Here is a 19,096-nt window from a genome sequence, read left to right as displayed (position 1 = left end):
TACAGCTCACTGCAGTCTATCGTGTTCACCTGAATAGTCAATATAAGACTATCTAGACAAACACAGAATAGTGGAACATACAGAAAAAGACATTTTGATGATTTACTGATGATGTATCTCAGTTTATCTCGGCAATGTAAACGTCTTTTATATTAAAAAACCTACTTTAATCTCTCATGGGTTAAATATCCCACATCTTATACTCTTCATGGATTTCTGTACCAGGATTTCTTGGCTTCTTTTGTAACATATGTGTGGTTTTATGTGACAAAAACAGTCCTAGTTAATTTTAAATTACCTTTTTTCTAACTTCTCCTTTCCCCTTGAGTTAAGAAAACAAGCTGTTTTTAATCACTTTTATGTTTTGCCTTTATATGTAAATGACCACTGTTCTGATTGGCGACCCTGACCTCATTCAAAATGCAGTCTGGGCTGAAACGCTCCATGTAACCTCAGCATGAATAGACCATAGGTAGAACAGATGAATATATAGTACTATGCACAAGTTTTACACAGCTGAGAAAATTAGAATTAAATGCTGTTCATCGGGGCTGTAAGCATTTATTTGCTCAGAAAGACACCAATGTTACGATGAATACAAATAATATTAATACATAGTGATTATATGTCAATGTGTTCATTTAACCTTGTTCCAAACTTCTCCTTGTGGCAGCCCAGTATTATTTGTTGTTATCATCCAACACTAAGTCTGGCTAATCAATGCTTCATAATGTTAAAACAAGCGTGTTGGTAATGGAATTTTACAAATCCATGCGATGTAACTGGAGCATCCAGCAGCAAAAAACCAAACTTTGTTCTTCCAGCTTGGTCAAAGGTGAGAAATTGCTTTTACAGTTTTTGTTTATTTGCATCCATTCGTAAAGAATTGTATTTACGAGTTAAAACACTTTTACTGCTAAAATAAACACTGAACAGTACTGTACATTATTGCATGGGTTTTATAGTATCCCAAAAACAACAAATTCAAAATAGGCTGTTTTTGCAGCTTAGTTGCATATAGTTGTATATAAAGTTTGGGCACCGTTCCTCAAATTCCATTTAGTTGATTTTCTAAGTGCAAATAAGTTAACACATCCTCTACAGAGAATACACTTCTGCACACTTTAATACACATCCACTGTTTACTGGCTGAATTCAACATAGTGGGGGGAAAAAATAAAACATTATGGCATATTTTGTGTTTTATTTTTTTCAACATTAAACTAGGCAGATAAACAGAAATTGTGCACTAAAATTTGCAAACTAAAATGCCATATTTAGAAGATGTATATATATGACATAACCTATTTCGACTTTAACCTATTTTGCTATTTTAACAATGTTTACAAATTACATCTAAGTTTTTATATTAAAAAAAAGTAAGGAAAATGTGTTTTCCTTTAGATGGACTTCTTAAAATTTTCCATTATCATTAGTCATTCATTTGCTTTTGTTTTGTCGAGTGAAATGACAACACTATTAGAATCATTAGTGTGAGGTTTTTTTTTTATTTTTTATTACTTCATAAAATATACACAAATACTGTTGTAAATAAAGTGAGTGTGTTAAAGAACTGTACAAGATATCAGTACACAATACAATAGCCCACCCCTACAACCCACCCCCCCACTCCTACTGGGTCTCTCTCATACATACACCTGAAATTGGACTCTATATTCATGTATATGAATCAGTAAGTGTGATTCAATGACATCATTAAACATTAAGAGAGAAGTCTGACCGCAGTGTGATGGAGAGTGCATAAAGGACAGAAACAAACCGTACCATCATCCATACACGCACACACATCAGAGGCACACTGCCACTACACAGACACACACTGCAGCTACACATTTAATAGAAAAAAGTGACATTTTGAAGAAATAAGTCTCTCTCTCTCACACATACAACACTGTGACCCAGCCAGTAGTGTATTGTCTCCGCCCTCCCGTAGTTTAGTATCAGTATTATTTTGTTTTTTTTTAACCCCCTCAGTTTTGTTTGCATCTTTTCAACATTACATCTTAAATACCTGACAACAATTTGGCTTTACACAGGAATCCAAAATTAAAAAATATTTACAGTGAAGGTTAAAAAAAAAAAAAGTGAAAAAAGTGAAATCTTATGCCCTGCCCATTTTTAAATAGCCCCACTCCCTTCCCACCAGATATCCAATATGAAAAACGTCGCAAAAAAAAAAAAAAATATGATCATAAAATCATCAGCTGTTGTGAAGAATGCTGGCTGGTCATGTGACCAGGACAGTGATGTCATAAAAGGGTGATGTAGCAACGTGGCACGTTGAACGTAAAATCACTGTAAAGTCAGGCAAAGACCCACGCAGACCAGGACAGTCAACAAAAAAACAGATCTTTGGAAGGAGGAGGAGGGAAGAAAAGTGAAAAGGGGAATGAAAGAGTTCTACATTTCTTCCTCTATTTCTCTCTCATTTCTGCTTTTCAAGTTTTCTGGCTTTAATGTTAGCTTCTTCCTTCCAAATCACTACCATAACAGAGCAAACAGCACAAATTGATTAAGACATTGACTCCAAGACTGGTCACCACCTTTCTTACATATAAGACATTTTCCATCTACTCTTCACTTACAATCCTTCTTTCCTTTCAGATGTTCGTTTCACCGATTCCTAAATATTCATGCATAATTAAGTGGTTAAGATGTAAAGTCATTCAGAGTGGTCTGTGATGTGAAATGCTCCAATCTAGAAAAATTTACCAACTTGGAAATGTTCACAGTGGTGGTAAGAGGAACCAGACGTCTGAAGAGTTTAATGCCTCCAAAAGCTAGTTATGTAAAACAGTTACGAATACGCCACCTGATGCCTGAATCAGAGACGTTGTTTGTTTAATAGTTTTGAGAAGATTTTGGTCTAAAACATTTTTTTTTAAATAAGCTTATGGCGAAGGGGTACATGCAGGGTATTGTAAGGCCAAATACTATAAGGCCTAATAAGGCCCTACATAACTATTTTTCAGATGTACCACTTTTTTTCCCTTTTAGATTTACCGTTATCAATATTACACATAAAAAACAGAATACGGTCACTAGTTGTTTTGTAAAGTAAATAAAATAGTTCTACTTGTAGTGTAGACATTGCAACCCCTGGTTCCTGTCCCACCACTGTCAGATTCGGTAAGTTTCTCTACAATGCACCATTTCAACAACTCAACAACTGAATGCAGAAAATCTGAAGAATCACTGGTATTTTCCTTTAAAGTTCCTCTATACCAGCTTCAAAGCTGCAGCAGTCTGACTTAAGACTGCACACTACGGACGAAACACCATATACAGCTATTTTTTTTTTTCATATTGCAACATATTGCAAATGTGATATGCCTTGCAATATACTAAAACCATATTTGTGAGTCAAGAATGTGGCTTGATTAAGATTGGCCTGAATTATTCCACTCAAAACACTTTTACTTTTGTTGGACTACATGAATACCTTGATTCATCAAAGCACCCACAGAAACTCAACTGGAACTGCGATTGGTCAGGATACTCACAGCACAGTTAAAAGACTGTGATTGGTTACAGGCTCATATCCACATTGCAGCCTTCAGTACTGCAAAGGCCAAAACAATCAAAGAACGACATATTTTGCAGCCCTATACTAACATTAGACCTTCCAAACCCTTTTTGCCTTTCTCACTCAGATTCATTTCATTACTGTCTAAGACGTTTGCACACACAGAGATTCTAAACAGGAGTGTATAATCATCATTCTTGATAACAAAACCACCTCAAATGTCGTATCCTTACATACAAAACCCCAACTAAAAGCAACGTTCAGCTTCTCTCTGAGCCTTCATAATACAAGCATGGTTTAGGAGTGAGGGATGATGGGTGAAAAGTGAGGTGTTGGCAGAAACAATGGGGTAAAGAAGTGGAGTCTTCAGCCTTGAGGATAGCGGTGAGGTGAGTGTTACACAGTTCATCTCCCACCACACTTTTCTCCAACCAAACTTTCAGGTTCATTGGCAATATGTTTTAAAAAATGAAACAAAAGAAACCTCTGAGAATATCTGAAGAAGGTGAGTGAGTTTTGCAGCCCTGTAGAAACAACAAACATATAACAGGGGGTCAGTTTTAAAATATACTGGACACTTACCAATATAACGTATCTAACAAGTAATGGAGACTTATACATCATTAAGTAGTTCCATGCCTAGGAAGAACCTAAAGCACAACCCATGTTATAAAACAATCTCTTCCAGGTTATGTGCATTTACACATTTCCACCAAAGATGTCTCCAAATCCCCCAAACTTACATTGTGAAGAATCAACTACTTGACATGGTTTGTTGCAAGTATGTGAAGATATATGCATGCATTTAGCACCATGCTATGTGGTGAGGTATAAGCAAACTTGATAGCAACAGTGGCCTCATAAATCCAGTGCTAAAATGAAGAAGCAAACTTCAGACTCTAATCATGTCTCGGCTGATTAACTACATTTAGTGTAAGCGGGGAAACTGGGCATTTTTTTAATTTGTTGCCAAACTATCGCTGTAAGAGAAGGTATAGACATGACTGCTGTACTGCACACACAGACTTCAACACAGTGCACTGTAAAGCTATTTACTGAGATCCCTGTTAACTGTAAGAGTATTCAATGCTCCAAAGGCTACACAGATAGTCTGAATATTCAGATGTGTGTGTTACTCACCTGTCATTGTGTGTGTGGTTGGACAGCTCACTTTCCAAGGTGCTCATATGGCATGCTAACCTGCAGAGAGAGTGAGCAATGAATGAACAGAAGAAAAGAGAAGGGTGTGGAGGATATGAACACTCCCTGCAGGGTTTGGAAGTGTGTGTATTTGTGAGGATGAAATAATGTGTGTGTGTGTACCTGTGATGATGAGACGTTGGCTCCTCGGTGCAGTCTCATGCTCACCTTCCTGTCCCGCTCTCCTCTGGAGATTGCCCGTGGTGATGTGTTACCTAGAAGCACACAGGTAGAGACATACAAACCAGGACTATGCACACTCCAACCAAGGTATAAAGTACATAACTCTGTAGAAAGTATTCAGTACCATGCAAAAGTCAAAGAAACCTCAACAACTAGATATAATATCAAATTCTTCAGCGATTAATGTGTCCAGTCTCTGCCTTTCTTACAGCTTCCGTTCTTTTCAGGACACTTGCTTTTAGTTTTTTTTTTTTTATAAAGAAATCTGATATGTGAAAGAAATCTGATATTTTTCCACACTTCCAAAGTTCAGTCTTAGAAGCTGATTATATTTTCTACTTCTAATGATCCCATTAATCCCAAACACATTCAGCGATGCTGAGGTCTGAACTATGGGATGACCAGTCCTTTGTTCTGTGTGTGTTTGATTTGCAAATTGAGAAACAAAAAAATAGGGAAACACATACATTTTTCTCTTTTCATTCATACATTTTTTACCTGATTGCTGTATGCGGGAGGCAGGGTTGGAGGATGGCTGTTCGGGCCCATTTCTGACTCGGTTCGGTCCAGGGGGAGCATGACCTCTGACCCCTGACCCCCGCACCCCTCCGCCTTCTCTCTCTTCACCCCTCCGCTCCCGATCACCCTCATCCACCGCCCGACTTGCTCCCTGAGTGAGACAGAGACAGAGACAGATGGGGGGAGAGAAAGAGAGAGAGAAATAGAGAGGAAAGTTTTCTGAGTATTTTTAAATGATAAGACCTTTATTATCTATCAAAGCACTTTAGTGAGTAATATATTTTTACTCAGTTCTATTTTAGATTGCATCAACATTTACTTGTTAATTCCTTTCTTGGGTTTATTTTCATTCTGTTGTTTTGGTTCAACTCCCGGACTGCTTTCCTACTGATCACAACTCTCACTTTAGAAGTTCATCATTTTATTTTAGACCAAAAGAGACATGTTATTTTAAGATCCAAAAAGAGGATAATAGAGTCTAAAAAACCACAGAATACTCGAGTATGGGTTTAGGATACTATGGCAATCATCAAAAAACATCCTCAAACCATAAAATGGCATTTCATGTATTCATGACCGTTACATTGATCAACACAGGAGCATATTACAAATGGTGCAGTATAGTGCAGTGTGGAGTGGTATAGAAGCAGCGCGGTTAGCACTTGTGGTCCACGTTGAGCTTCTCACCCCCTTTCAAGCACTTCTCTCCTGCAAGGGCCACCAAGTAATGTTGAAAGACAAGCTGAAGCTCAGTTCAGTTAGAACCAGCATCTCTGCTAATAATAATAAAGGGAATCCTTGTACCAGATATAGCAGATTAGTTGATTATGAAGTGCTGGCTGAGCTGGATCAGCCGTGGCTCTTCAGCACTACAGTTTACAGTACAGTCCATAGGGTGTTTAGCCTAAACACATTTTAAAGGACTAGTTAATTTAATCGCATTTTCATATTTATATGGTTTCTCAACCTATATTACAGACTGTTATCTGTAAAAAAAAATCTACAAGTATAATATAGATATAAATACAGTATGTGCCTGTAATTTTTGTCCTACTACATGTGGGGTAATTCAAAAATTGTGTAAATTTGTTTTTTTCGCAGAATCAAAAGCGGTTTGGTACTCACAAATTTGAGCATGTTCCAGTCGAACACGTAGTCGTAGGAGAAACCTTGACGGTGGAAGAGGTTCCGGAAAAGCTGCCGCAGGTAAGAGTAGTCCGGCTTATCATCAAAACGCAACGAACGGCAGAAATTCAAATATGTGGAGAACTCAGCTGTCGAGTAAAAAAAATAAACAAATGCACAACAAAATCAAAGAATATAACAAATATCAGATAGAAACTGTTATGCATGAAACTCTAATCTTTGTTTCAATCTTTACATTTTGAGAATAACTGATGTATGACTTACAGACATAATGTTCCAATCAAACAGAACAGCTACAGTGGATGCTTTTTTTAACCTTTAGATGTTTACTTACTGTTGTTTTGCTCATAATTATGTAATTAAGTAACGGCATGACCATTTAATTTGCATTCCCTTTCTTTTTTTATGTCAAAATTAAAACATGGCAAAAATGTTTTTGCAAAACACTCAACAATAACCTTTTCAAATTCAATTCATAATAAAATATCTCCTTTTCTACTTACAAACACTAATGTAGTGTGGCTTGAAAGTTAAGTATCTGCACTTTCTACAGAATTTCTCTGCTTATTTCAATGAGCTATGAGTGAGAATTTATATAAAACTACTGCATGCTTTTATCTTTTTAATAGATTCTTACAGGCTACTTACAGGGGTAGCCCTTACACAACACCTCGATAGGTGTGGACATTTTCTTCTCACTGATGCGTTCATACTTCTGCCTCTTGGTGGCAGCCTTCAGACCCTGCCAGGGCAATGAGCCCAGGTTAAAATACATCAGCACGTAGCCCAGAGACTCCAAATCATCCCGCCGAGACTGCTCTATATACAAAAAATAAAAGAGAATATTAAAACAAATGGCTGTATGGACAAGCATGTTCTGAACAGGCATATATAATCTTCTAAACGTAATTATTTAAGCTGAGTATTTTCCACAGCTGTTAGCTTTCACGCTCCTTTGTTTACATCACATAAATAGAATTAAAAGTTCTAAATTCTGACCCGTGTTATATAAGGATGTGTACTGGTACTTGAGTACACAGTTAACCATTCGAGGTGGTAGTATTTGAATACTGAAATTACTATTTGGGTATTTGATACAATTTATCACAGAAAAGCAGAGAAAATATAGAGACAAACAATTCAGTGAAAAGCTGATTGTTACAGTACAGTAAAATGCAAAAAGGTCACCTGTATGTGCGACTAAGTATACAGAGATAGAGAGAAAGAGAGAAATAAATAAAAAAAAAGAGAAAAAGAGCGTGTTCTAACGTCTAACCTGTTCTACAACACCTAGGCCAGTAGTGAATAATTTTTATTTGAGCTGTTTCTGTCATCAGTTTGAAGCTACTGACAGCTTGTTCAGCCAATAAGACAGCTAATCATCTATTTTGTACTTTAACACAATTTAATTGTCTTTCAAATAAAGACAATTAACTTGCTGACTGCAATTATTTCTTTGGCAATTTATCGTCAGGTCGGGTCGTGTCGTGTCAACACACATTTACTGATATAAGGCTATATAAAGGAACAGTTCATTAATAAACAAAATTTATCCATTCCTCTGTCCATTTTTCAGGCAAAGGGATGTATGTGTAAATTTGATTGTTTGCCAGACTATCATTTTAATATCTTGATTTTACTGAGATGAATATAGTTAAAGTCTGGCCTCAAAGTGACTATGTGTGGCAAGCTTTAATTTAAATGTACACAGTGTTCATTACTGATCAATGTGTGTGTAATAATGTGTGTGCTATCTCTAGTGATACTGTATATATGTGTAGGCATGCTGCACTGGCAAATGTTCAACAAATTTTCATCAAATGCAAATGACTGTCTTACCATCTCAATGTGTGATATCAACACCTGTGATATTAAGAAAGGGAGGGGTTGGCATTCAAAAAATATTTATACAAATTAGGCCCTGTTATTATTAGGCGATTGATGGTCACAGTGATTCACTGTAATTTTCCTGGGATGTAAATTAATGCAATGATTGGATGCTGTGGTCAAACAGCTTGTAGTCTGAAGCCTAAGACTTTACATACAATAGCAACCATGCAGCTTTGCTTGGACTCTGATGGGCTTGAGTTAGTTTTCTATAGTTCAAGGTGATAAGGTACCAGGCTAATTTATCACTGCTGATTAGTGTTAACATCATGATTCATGTCTGTGTGTTTGCTAGCGTCAGTATTACCTTTACTGGCTACACTGTCAATAGGTTTGTGGTTGTCAGGTGTACATTTACCAGCAATTTAACCAACATCAGTTCTGTGCCTTTATCAAATCAAATCAAATTTATTTGTATAGCGCTTTTTACAACTGATGTTGTCACAAAGCAGCTTCACAGAAATCCGTTTAGAACAAAGTTTCAACATGAAATGTAAATCCTCCAGGTGAGCAAGCCAGGGGCGACAGTGGCAAGGAAAAACTCCCTCAGTTGAGGAAGAAACCTTGGGAGGAACCAAGGCTCACATGGGGGGACCCATCCTCCTCTGGTCAAACTACGTACAAAATTATTATTCTACTAATATTAATAGTAATAGTACTAATTTTTATTTATGTTATCAACTGAAACTGAATAAATGTATCTCCTTGTAAACAAACATCTGAATTGCAGCTCTTACCAGACCCCAGAGGTGGGGATTTAGTCAATGAGTTGCAAGTCAAGTCCCTAATCCTAAAGTCCTGTAAATGTCCTTCAAGTCCTGTACACTGATCACCAAACATGATTTTAACAGTACTGCAGGCTTTTTAATATTTGCATGTTAGTAGTACATGGTAGTTATTATGTTTATTAAATAAACATTGTTATTTGCCTTTGCTGCTTTAGAATACTATGAAAGAAGAGCACAACCACACATCAAATAAAAAGTAAACAACTTTCAAAGTACTACTGAATGTAGCAATTAAAAAAAACTAGTGTATATATAAAAAAAAAACAAAAAACTGTCATATAGCTGAAGATATGATAATTTTGATGATTTCTGGGAACGTTTCGAGCCCTCTGTACCCCCACTAAACACCCCTCACCCCCTCTACAGTTAGATTTAGAAACACTTAACTATATATTGGAATTGACATGTGGCAGTTGGCATGCTACTACTCCTAAACCTGTATATGCTAAAATGATGCCTCTGTCTGAAAATGTGTTGGCAATACTGAGCTGTGTGTGCATGTGTTAGTACCTATTCCCAAGTGCGTGTTGATGGAGGCGTAGCGGGCCGTGCCAGTCAGGTTCTTGTTCTCACGGTAGGGGATGTGCTGGTGCGTGCGGGCGTCTCTGTATTTTTTCGCCAAGCCAAAGTCGATGATGTAAACAAGATTGCCCTTCTTTCCCAGGCCCATTAAAAAATTATCAGGCTTCACGTCCCGGTGGATGAAGTTTTTGGAGTGGATGTACTCTATTCTGCTGATCTGAGGAGCACAAAGAAACAGTGCTTTAGATTTGTCCATTTTCATAGATACCAGTATGTCGTACATAGTCAGAAACCACCTAAGCCAGGCTATTTGAGATTACTCAACAACTTTGTGAGGTTTAAAGCAACTGATGAATAAGGTGTTGGATGTGGAACCAGAAGCAGGAAAACCAGTAGCTCTGCAGTGAAAGCATTTAGCATACATAATATATTATTATGCTATTTACTGATGTGTTACCATTTCCAGAACAGCTGAACATGTTAGATATCGCATAGACAAAATGATACAGAATGATGTGTGTGTCTGTGTTACCATCTGGTCAGCGAGCAGCAGGACAGTCTTCAGGCTGAACTTTCTGGAGCAGAAGTTGAAGAGATCCTCCAGACTGGGACCCAGCAACTCCATCACCATCACATTATAATCTCCCTCAGCTCCACACCACTTTATAGAGGGGATTCCCACTGAGACACACACACACATACACAGAAATTAGTAAACAGTAGAATATTACACATACACTGTAATGTTTAAAAAAATCTAATTTACCCAATTCTTCCCTTATAGTCAGTCAGGCATATTTGATGTCTGAAGTTTAATTTAAGCCACAAGACTATTGTACTTAATACTAGGGACATTCACAGGTACTTGAATACTCCATTCACTGTTTGAGGTGCCAGTATTCGAATACTAAAATCACTATTGGGGTACTCGGGCCTCAAGGTTTCAGCACAGGAAGATGGAAGAAAATATAGACTAACAACTCAACGAGACTGCGCTTTTATGTTTGACCAAGATTGAAAAATATGATGGTTTTGCTGGTATTCATAAGTATGTATACTCTGCCACTCCAAACACAAGGGCCTGAATGAGTGCACTGCCAAAGATGCTTTGTTAAAGATGTGACCGAGAAGGCAAACGTAGTGCAGTTTTACTGCTAACTAGGCTAACTAGTCCAAAAAAAGTGGAACTATATCACTCTGAAAAAACATGTTGGCATATCGTCCATTGAGGAGAAATTACCTTGTGTAAGTTGTGCTGTACCAGACAACTGTAGTTTTAGCTCATATCTAAAGAGCCACCCTTTGTTTCAATCAATAACAATATAAAAAAAAAGTAATTGTAATAATAAAACATGTTTTTGTATCTATTCCTTGGCTTGCTACTACATTTTTGTGCTACTGATTTTGGGCCTGATAGAGTGCTATCACCTAAAAGACTAAGAATCCAGATCCAGCCCTAAGGATATCCGTTCATTAACAGAAACTTCACTACCGTAAAACAATGTCTCGGGCATCAGGCAGCATATGCATAACAATTTCTTGTATTTGTTTTTGTGAGGTAGCTTTTAGAGACATTAAACTACACTATATGGCCAAAAGTATGTGGAGACCCCTCCTAAGTATTGAGTTCAAGAGTTTCAGCCACATACATTGCTAACAGGTGCATAAAATTAAGCACATAGCCATGCAATTTCCATGGCAGTAGAATCAGTTGTACTGAAGAGCTCAAAGACCTTAGACTTGAAATGGTCATAGGATGCCACCTTTCACTATGAGTCAGATCTTTAAATTTCTACCATGCTAGATCTGCCCCAGTCAACTGTATTAGGCTATTATTGTCAAATGGAAGCATCTAGGAACAACAGCTCGGCCACAAAGCGATAGATCGTGCAAATTCACAGCGCAGGGCCAGCAAGTGCTGAATTGCAGCGTGCTGAATAGTATATCCTCTGCTGCATCACTCGCTACAGAGTTCCAGTCTGCCTCTGGAAGCAACATCAGCACATGAACTGTGCATCAGGAGCTTCATGAAATAGGTTTCCATGACAGAGCAGCAGCACAAAAGCCTAAGATAATAATGTGCAATGCTAAGTGTCAGTGGGAGTGGTGTAAAGCACACCACCACTGGACTCTGTTGCAGTGGTAACGCGTTGTCTTAAGAGATGAATCACATCTCACTATCTGGCAGTCCGGTGGACAAACTTAGCTTTGGCCAATGCTAGATAACCACCTACTGGAATATTCCTCCTTTGTTGGAGAAAGGATTATTGATAATTGTTTTCAGGGTTTAGGCTAGGCCCCTTAGTTCCAGCGATGGGTAGTGTTAATGCTACAGCATACAAAGACATTTCAGAGAAATACATGCTTCAAAATTTATGGCTTTGGGGAAAGTCCTTTCCTGTTCCAGTATGACTGTGTCCTTGTGCACAAAGCGAGGTCCAAAAGAAATGCCCTAAAGAGTTTGAAGAGTGAAGTCCAGTGCACTGAGCCCTGACTTCAATCCCACTGAACACCGCTGGGATAGCTTGGAATGTTTATTGTGAGCCAGGCCTTCTTGACCAACATTAGTGCCTGACCTCACAAATGCTTTTTTTGATTAAATGGGCACAAATTCCCACAGACACACTCCAAAGCCTTCCCAGATGAGTGGAGGCTGTCACAGCCACAAAAGAGGGGACAACTTCCTATGTCTGATTCCCATCACCACTGCTGTGAATGACCCTGACTAAGTTTCTCCAGAACTTAGCATTTTACATCAAACAACTCTGAATGACTCTTTAGATCTTAATAGTTTAATTATTTCTAAATTTAAAAGATACTTCTAGATCAGCAGCCCCATGAACTCACAACATAACCTCACTTTCCTTCTACATCTTTCTCCTTCTTTACCTCCTCCCTGCATCATCTTGTAGAACTTGCTCTCGATGTGTAGCTGTGGGTGTTTGGTCTTCACACACTCTAGTTTGATGGCCACCTCCTCCCCCGTGGCGATGTTAGAACCTGAGAACCAACAAACCAGCATGTATTTGAAAACGATGTACTGTGTGTGCATGCACTTAAATAGGAACCTCAACCTAGCAGCTCTACCTTGCTGGTGTACACTTAAGAGACTGTAGCCCGTCTGTTGTGGTACAGTTTGTGTTAGTCATCCTCTAGCCCTGTTTGTTTGCCGGATATTTTTGGGTGGTGGTAGTAATGACACTCTGTGTGTGTAAACTCCAGCAACGCTGTTGCGTTTGATACACTCATACATACTACCATGTCAACGTCACTGCTGTTCTAAGAAAATGATCCACCACCCAAATAATATCTGGTCAACAGTGGTCTTGCAGTCACAAACTGACCAATGATGAAAGGATGGTTGATGTGTGTGCATGACAACAGAAGTACAAAGCAGAGTTTTTTACTACAAGAATATGTCTTACCGAGGTAAATGTCCCCAAAAGAGCCACTGCCGATCTTGCGGCCGAGCCGGTACTTACTTCCCACTCGCAGATCCATGCTCCTTGTCAACTGCAACACACACAGACACACACAGACACACACGTCAATTATGCATTTCAGTACAAATCTTATATTTACACTGTAGATATGCTGATTACATGGAGCTAAATATTAGGGATGCACCAACAATGGGATTTGTACTGATGCCAATACACAGACATCTTAAAAGAGGAGGAATTGGTACTAAATTCACCTGAAATAGCAATATAGAAAAATACAACATATATTTGTAGGTTAAAAATGCAGAATGTCCTTTAATGCAATTCTCAAAAAACACTTCAGAGGTTCTCAAATATCCTCTTAAGATAATCTTATTTTCTTTATATTTTCTTTTTCTAAAATAGTTTTCTTATGTAGCCTACACTGCATTTTACCCCGTATCATAAATGGCGCAATATACATTTTGAATTTGTATTAACTTTTTATTTCCGTTATTAAGTTTAATCTGCTCAGAGGACAGCAAAATGGGTGAAATACACTGAACCAAATTAGTTATCAAACAGGAACTAGAAGATATGGTGGAAGAAATAGCCAACAGGAAAAAATCCTCCTTGGAAAATACAATAATTGTGGGGTGACTGGAAAACAAGAGACGAGGATGGGCAGGAGCGGATAAATTTAGACGTTTACCTTGTCAACTCTTACAGCCTAAGACAAGTGTGAGGCTGTTATAAGGTTAAGAAAACATTTAAGAACATAATATTTTCAAAAATACTACTTGTTCTTAGAACTATTCTTAAGAAAACAGTTAAGAAAAGTTTTTCTTCAAGATCTTTTTTTTCTTAAAAATTCAGTTAAGAAAAAAAACACACATTTAAAAAGATCTTCTTCCTTAAGAAACTTTTGTGAATCCGACCCCATCTAGAGTAAGATAATTACATCATAAAAAATAAAAAATAAAAATTGGTCAAATCTAAACATTTGTCCAATATCTTGGTGCATCCCCACTAAATATTCGGTCATTTTTACAAATTGCTATGGATCTGACTCAAACCATATGTTCATTTACAGAACTATCTTAAAGAGCCAAATCCAACATTTTTTCTTGCATTTTATTTTTGTGTGATGTTATGTACCAAAAATGATCATAATTCATTTTTATATGACCATTTTCTAATCATTTTCTAATACCAGTTCTTTGAATAACACATGCTATTTTTGTTACTGTGCCTTTAAAACTGATATATGTATGTATATGGCTGTCCTGTATTGTGCCTCACTGTTATAGCTGACCAGACAGAAACACTAGTTATAACTTCTGTGAGCGTACGTGGCTAAACTGCTGTATGCGGGACAAGCGGATATGCACAAATGTGAAATTCTGCATGTGACTCAAACTATACATCCGGCTAGGGATCTGAGACAAGCCACACACCCAGTTAGGGAACTGACATAAACCATACTTCCAGTTTTGGAAAGGACTTTAATCATATGTCCGGCTCGAGAACTGACTCAGAAAATGCCAGTTATTCAGCTAGCTTGGAGAGCAGCCCCAGTTTTTGAAGTGACTCTGCTGAATCTTGGAATTATCCATCAGCTGTTCAGCACACCCTGAGCGTGTAAGTACAGAGACAGACACGCCAGTGTGCCAAGCTAGGAGAGCTGCGTGTGTGTGTGAGACTGTTGAGAAACCCTGGCAGAAGCCAGCCTGCACGTGATGCTGCTGGAGAGATTTCATCATTTATTCAGAGTCTAAAAACTCACATGTTCCTCAGCCATGTCTGAGACTGAGTGAGTAGAGAAGTCCAGATTACTGACCCCACAGTCTCATTACCGCCCTTCTGTGCTGATTGACCAAACAACATCCTTCAGTTTTCTAACAGTCAGTATTATGTTGCTGATGTTTGATGGAGAAAGGATTTGGATGCTGTGTCATTCAAAAACACCTTCAGGCATGAATAAAAATAATCCAGAACAGTAGCTAATTGTAGTCATGTTTAACTTAGTTGTGCTCAGATTTTCAACGTATTTTTGACTGTGTCAACAAGAGCTAAATACTGCAGCCTGTTAATATGTTGAGACATATTTCTTCACATTTATCTCAACTTACAACCAAGCAAATGTAACAGCTAACAGTGCAGGCAGAGACACTATAAGCTACCTTCTCTAGCACTAGTTAGGCTAATGCTGCTAGAGCTGCAGTAGTTAAGTACAACTGCTACAGTTACTGTAGCAGTAACAGCTACTACAGTTACCATGGCTACTGTAGTTACTACAGTTACAATTCCTATAGCTACTACAGTTACTACACTTAACGTACTACAGCACCTAGTTTCTATAGTTAGCTATTATATTTACTAGTTATCGCAGCAGTTACAGCTACTACAGTACTACCGTTACTATAGTTACTAGATCAACAACAGTTACTACAGCTACAGATATCGTGGTTACTATAGCTACCATGGTTATTGTAGTTACTATGTTTACTAGCTTATACAATGATAGAAACATTACGCAGCCTGTCAGCTCGACGCTGCAGTTAAAACGCCAGCTGTTAGTAACAGTAGCTAGCAGGCATGCTAGCTAACAGTGTTCAGTGTAAGTGTACAGCCGTAGTAGCCAGTCCTCTCCTTAAGAAAGCGCTTTACTTACCCCCAGTTTCTTCTACCAGACTGTTACGTTCGACAGTCAGACGACTAAAGTGTGTATTTTTATGTTGTTTTCATAGCCGCACCCTCGCTGACAGTGGAGCAGCGCTAAGCTAACGGAGTTTCAGCTCTATCCGCCCCCTCCCCCTGCACTCGCTGCTCCAGCTTGGCCGAGACCAACCCCCCTAATCCCGAGCCGTTTTTCCCCGCTGGTTTCGGTGGCCCATCGGTACCGAACTCACCCGATACTTGGCTTGTCCGACAGCTGGTTCGATGCTGTTTCTGATCCGCTGTTTGTCAGGCTCGCTGAGCCGAGGGCGGCTGAGGATGGGAGCGGATTGTGGCGGATGTCATATCCCACTGTCCCTCTCCTAGAGTCGGCTGAGCTCCCTGTTCAGCAGCAATGAGGCTTAGTGTGCCTCCCCCTCTACTGCCTGCACTGAGGATGGCAAAAGGAGAATGTCCTATAATAATCATAATATATTTTTAAAAGCTGTCTAACCAAAATACCCTACCGCTCATTTGTGCTTGCATAATATGCATCAATAAATATTTACACATAAACATTTTATTTACAACTAATGTACTGAAATTATCTGTTCACACAAATTTTTATTCAATCTTTGACAACAGTTTCTATACATGTATATATTTCTACATATGTAAATATATGTTTAGATATTTATTTATATGTATAACTTTTATAATAATAACAATAAACATATTTTTAAAGTACATCAATCAGGCATAACATTATGACCACCTCCTTGTTTCTACGCTCATTGTCCATTTTATCAGCTCCACTTACTATGTAGGTGCACTTTGTAGTTCTACGATTACAGACTGTAGTCCATCTGTTTCTCTGCATACTTTGTTAGCCCCCTTTTACCCTGTTCTTCAGTGGTCAGGACCCCCATGGAGCCTCACAGAGCAGGTACTATTTGGGTGGTGGATCATTCTCAGCACTGCAGTAACACTGATGTGGTGGTGGTGTGTTAGTGTGTGTTGCGCTGGTCTGAGTGGATCAGACACAGCAGTGCTGATGGAGTTTTTAAACACCTCACTGTCACTGCTGGACTGAGAACAGTCCATCAACCAAAAGATCCAGCCAGCAGCGTCCTGTGGGCAGCGTCCAGTGACCAATGATGAAGAACTAGAGGATGACCAACACAAACTGTGCAGCAGCAGATGAGCTATCGTTTCTGACTTTACAGGTAGGAGTGTCTAATAGAGTGGACACAGTGTTTAAAACTCCAGCAGCACTGTTACTTTTTATAAATTATAAACAACAGCTGCCCTTTACATTGTAAGCTAATTTTACAATGTAGTTATCTGTTTACACACATTTCTGTTGTTTAATTTGATCATAGCTTTTGGAAATGAGTCTAAAAGAAATGGCTCAAATTATCGGTAAAAAATCATTTTACATTAACCTCCAGTACAAGAATGTTTTTTACTTCTCCGGAAAATGTACCATTTCTAGATAGAAAGTTTTGTTCAAACAGTGACAATATGCAAATACTTATATACAAATATATTTTTGAATCCTTTAAGGGGAATTCCATAGGTTTGATGTGAAATGCTCCATTCCAGAGACAGAACTGTTCACAGCGGTGGTGATAGGAACCAGATGTCTGAAGAGTGTAATACCTTTAAAAGCTAAAACACAAACATGTTATTATATAAAATGATTACGAATAAGTATCTGATACCAGCAACTTTGTTAAATGATAGTCCTGAGAAGGTTTTGGCCTATAACCTATTTTTCAAAACACATTCATGGCAGAAGGGTACATACAGGTTGTTGTGAAGCAAAACAGTCCCAGAAGAAAACTTTTTACTGAATGTACCACAATTTACCATCATCAACATTACATATAAAACTCTGTAGACACATGTAGGTTCACTGGTGGTTTTGGATTGTAAATAAAATAGCTATATTTACATTGTAGATATCACATCTCCTGGGTCAGTAATCTGAGTCAGTATGTTTCTCTACAAGTGACCACATCAAACGTTTCTGTATGCAATCATTTGGGAAAAAGGGTGGAATTCCTCTTTAATGAGGTTAAAGACAGACGTGTATTATTTTTAACCAACATGATTTATGTTTGTTGGATTATGTGAATGTCTTGATGGGCCCACAGATTCTTATCTGGATCATCTGTAGTTGGTCAAAATGTTCACAGCACATACTAAAAAACGTCCCTTTGCAAATGTCGTTATTGCAAAAAATCAATATCACATTATTAATTAACAAACAATATATTGTGTTACCCCATCTGTATAATGTCTGCATTTCAGACTCCAGGCAGACGCTGCTCTTTTACACTGAACCAGGACCAGCTCTATCTTCTTAATCCTAATCTCACCTAATCAAGGTCAGCAGGAGCATCTAAATATTAGAGACAGATTTGTGGGACTGGAGTTGGAACTAAACTCTGTAGGTCATTCTCGCTCAACCATTGTAAGGCCAAGCACAAGACTGGCCCCAGATCAGAATGAAAGGGTAATGTCTACCAACAAGATTATACACAGTGCTTTCTGATCTCCAATGCACGTCTCTGCGTGGTTCTGTTCACAGTAGTCTACTGCATACTGTTATAATTACATTAAGCAACTAATAGCTGTACAGCTATTACTTACTATAGTTATAACTACTAGAGTTACTACAGCTACACTATGTGGCCAAATGTATGTTGACACCACTCCTAAATATTGAGTTCAGGTGTTTCAGCCACACTCATTGCTGACAGGTGTATAAAATCAAGCATATAGCCTTGCAATCCCCGTAGACAAACACTGGTAGTAGAATGGATCGTACTGATGAGCTCAGTGACTTTAAACGTGGCTCTGTTATAGGACATCACCTTTGCCACAGTTCAGTTCATGAAATTTCTGCTGTGCTCAACCTGCTCAACTGTAAGTGCTATTATTGTGAAATGGAGGCATCTGGTTGCACCTGCAGCTCAGCCACAAAGCGGTAGACCACGGAAACTTACAGAGCTCCAAGCTTCCTTACTTTTGGCCATAGAGTGTATTACAGTTACTATAGCCATTAGAATTACTACAGCTATTAGTTATTATAGCTACCAGTTACTACAGCTATTACAGTTACTATAATTCCTGAAGTCATTTGACATACTATAGCTACTAAAATTATTACAGCTATTACATCTAATATAGTTAGGCTGCTATCGCCGTATTTTGAT

At 38.3% G+C, this 19,096-nt stretch overlaps 1 protein-coding gene across 2 annotated transcripts; it reads right to left on the bottom strand.

Moving 5' to 3' along the window:
- Window positions 1-1,937: 1,937 nt before the first annotated feature.
- On the bottom strand, window positions 1,938-16,318 carry LOC118804519 (casein kinase I). Of its 2 annotated transcripts, none has more exons than XM_036565011.1 (11): window positions 16,127-16,318; window positions 13,218-13,305; window positions 12,682-12,792; window positions 10,325-10,473; window positions 9,781-10,009; window positions 7,244-7,414; window positions 6,575-6,723; window positions 5,429-5,600; window positions 4,871-4,962; window positions 4,688-4,747; window positions 1,938-4,071 (listed from the first exon to the last, which is right to left on the bottom strand). In XM_036565011.1, exons 2-10 carry the CDS (start codon window positions 13,291-13,293, stop codon window positions 4,715-4,717), a joined length of 1,182 nt encoding a protein of 393 aa, XP_036420904.1. In that variant the 5' UTR covers window positions 13,294-13,305; window positions 16,127-16,318; the 3' UTR covers window positions 1,938-4,071; window positions 4,688-4,714. The 2 variants fall into 2 exon arrangements, with proteins under 2 accessions (XP_036420904.1, XP_036420905.1); XM_036565012.1 differs by lacking the exon at window positions 16,127-16,318 and adding an exon at window positions 15,889-16,049.
- Between the last annotated feature and the right edge of the window lie 2,778 nt (window positions 16,319-19,096).

Source organism: Colossoma macropomum, unplaced genomic scaffold (genome assembly GCF_904425465.1).
Source record: "Colossoma macropomum unplaced genomic scaffold, Colossoma_macropomum, whole genome shotgun sequence".
Classification (NCBI taxonomy): Eukaryota; Metazoa; Chordata; class Actinopteri; order Characiformes; family Serrasalmidae; genus Colossoma; species Colossoma macropomum.
This window is presented reverse-complemented; position numbering and strand designations above follow the sequence as displayed.

Excerpts from the sequence above, each read along its gene's own strand:
- LOC118804519 (XM_036565011.1), bottom strand. The coding sequence starts at position 13,293 with ATGGATCTGCGAGTGGGAAGTAAGTACCGGCTCGGCCGCAAGATCGGC. Across the intron at positions 10,474-12,681 it reads CAAGATGATGCAGGGAGGAG|TGGGAATCCCCTCTATAAAG; the intron begins GTAAAGAAGGAG and ends TGTGTGTCTCAG. Across the intron at positions 4,748-4,870 it reads CCAACGTCTCATCATCACAG|GTTAGCATGCCATATGAGCA; the intron begins GTACACACACAC and ends CTCTCTCTGCAG.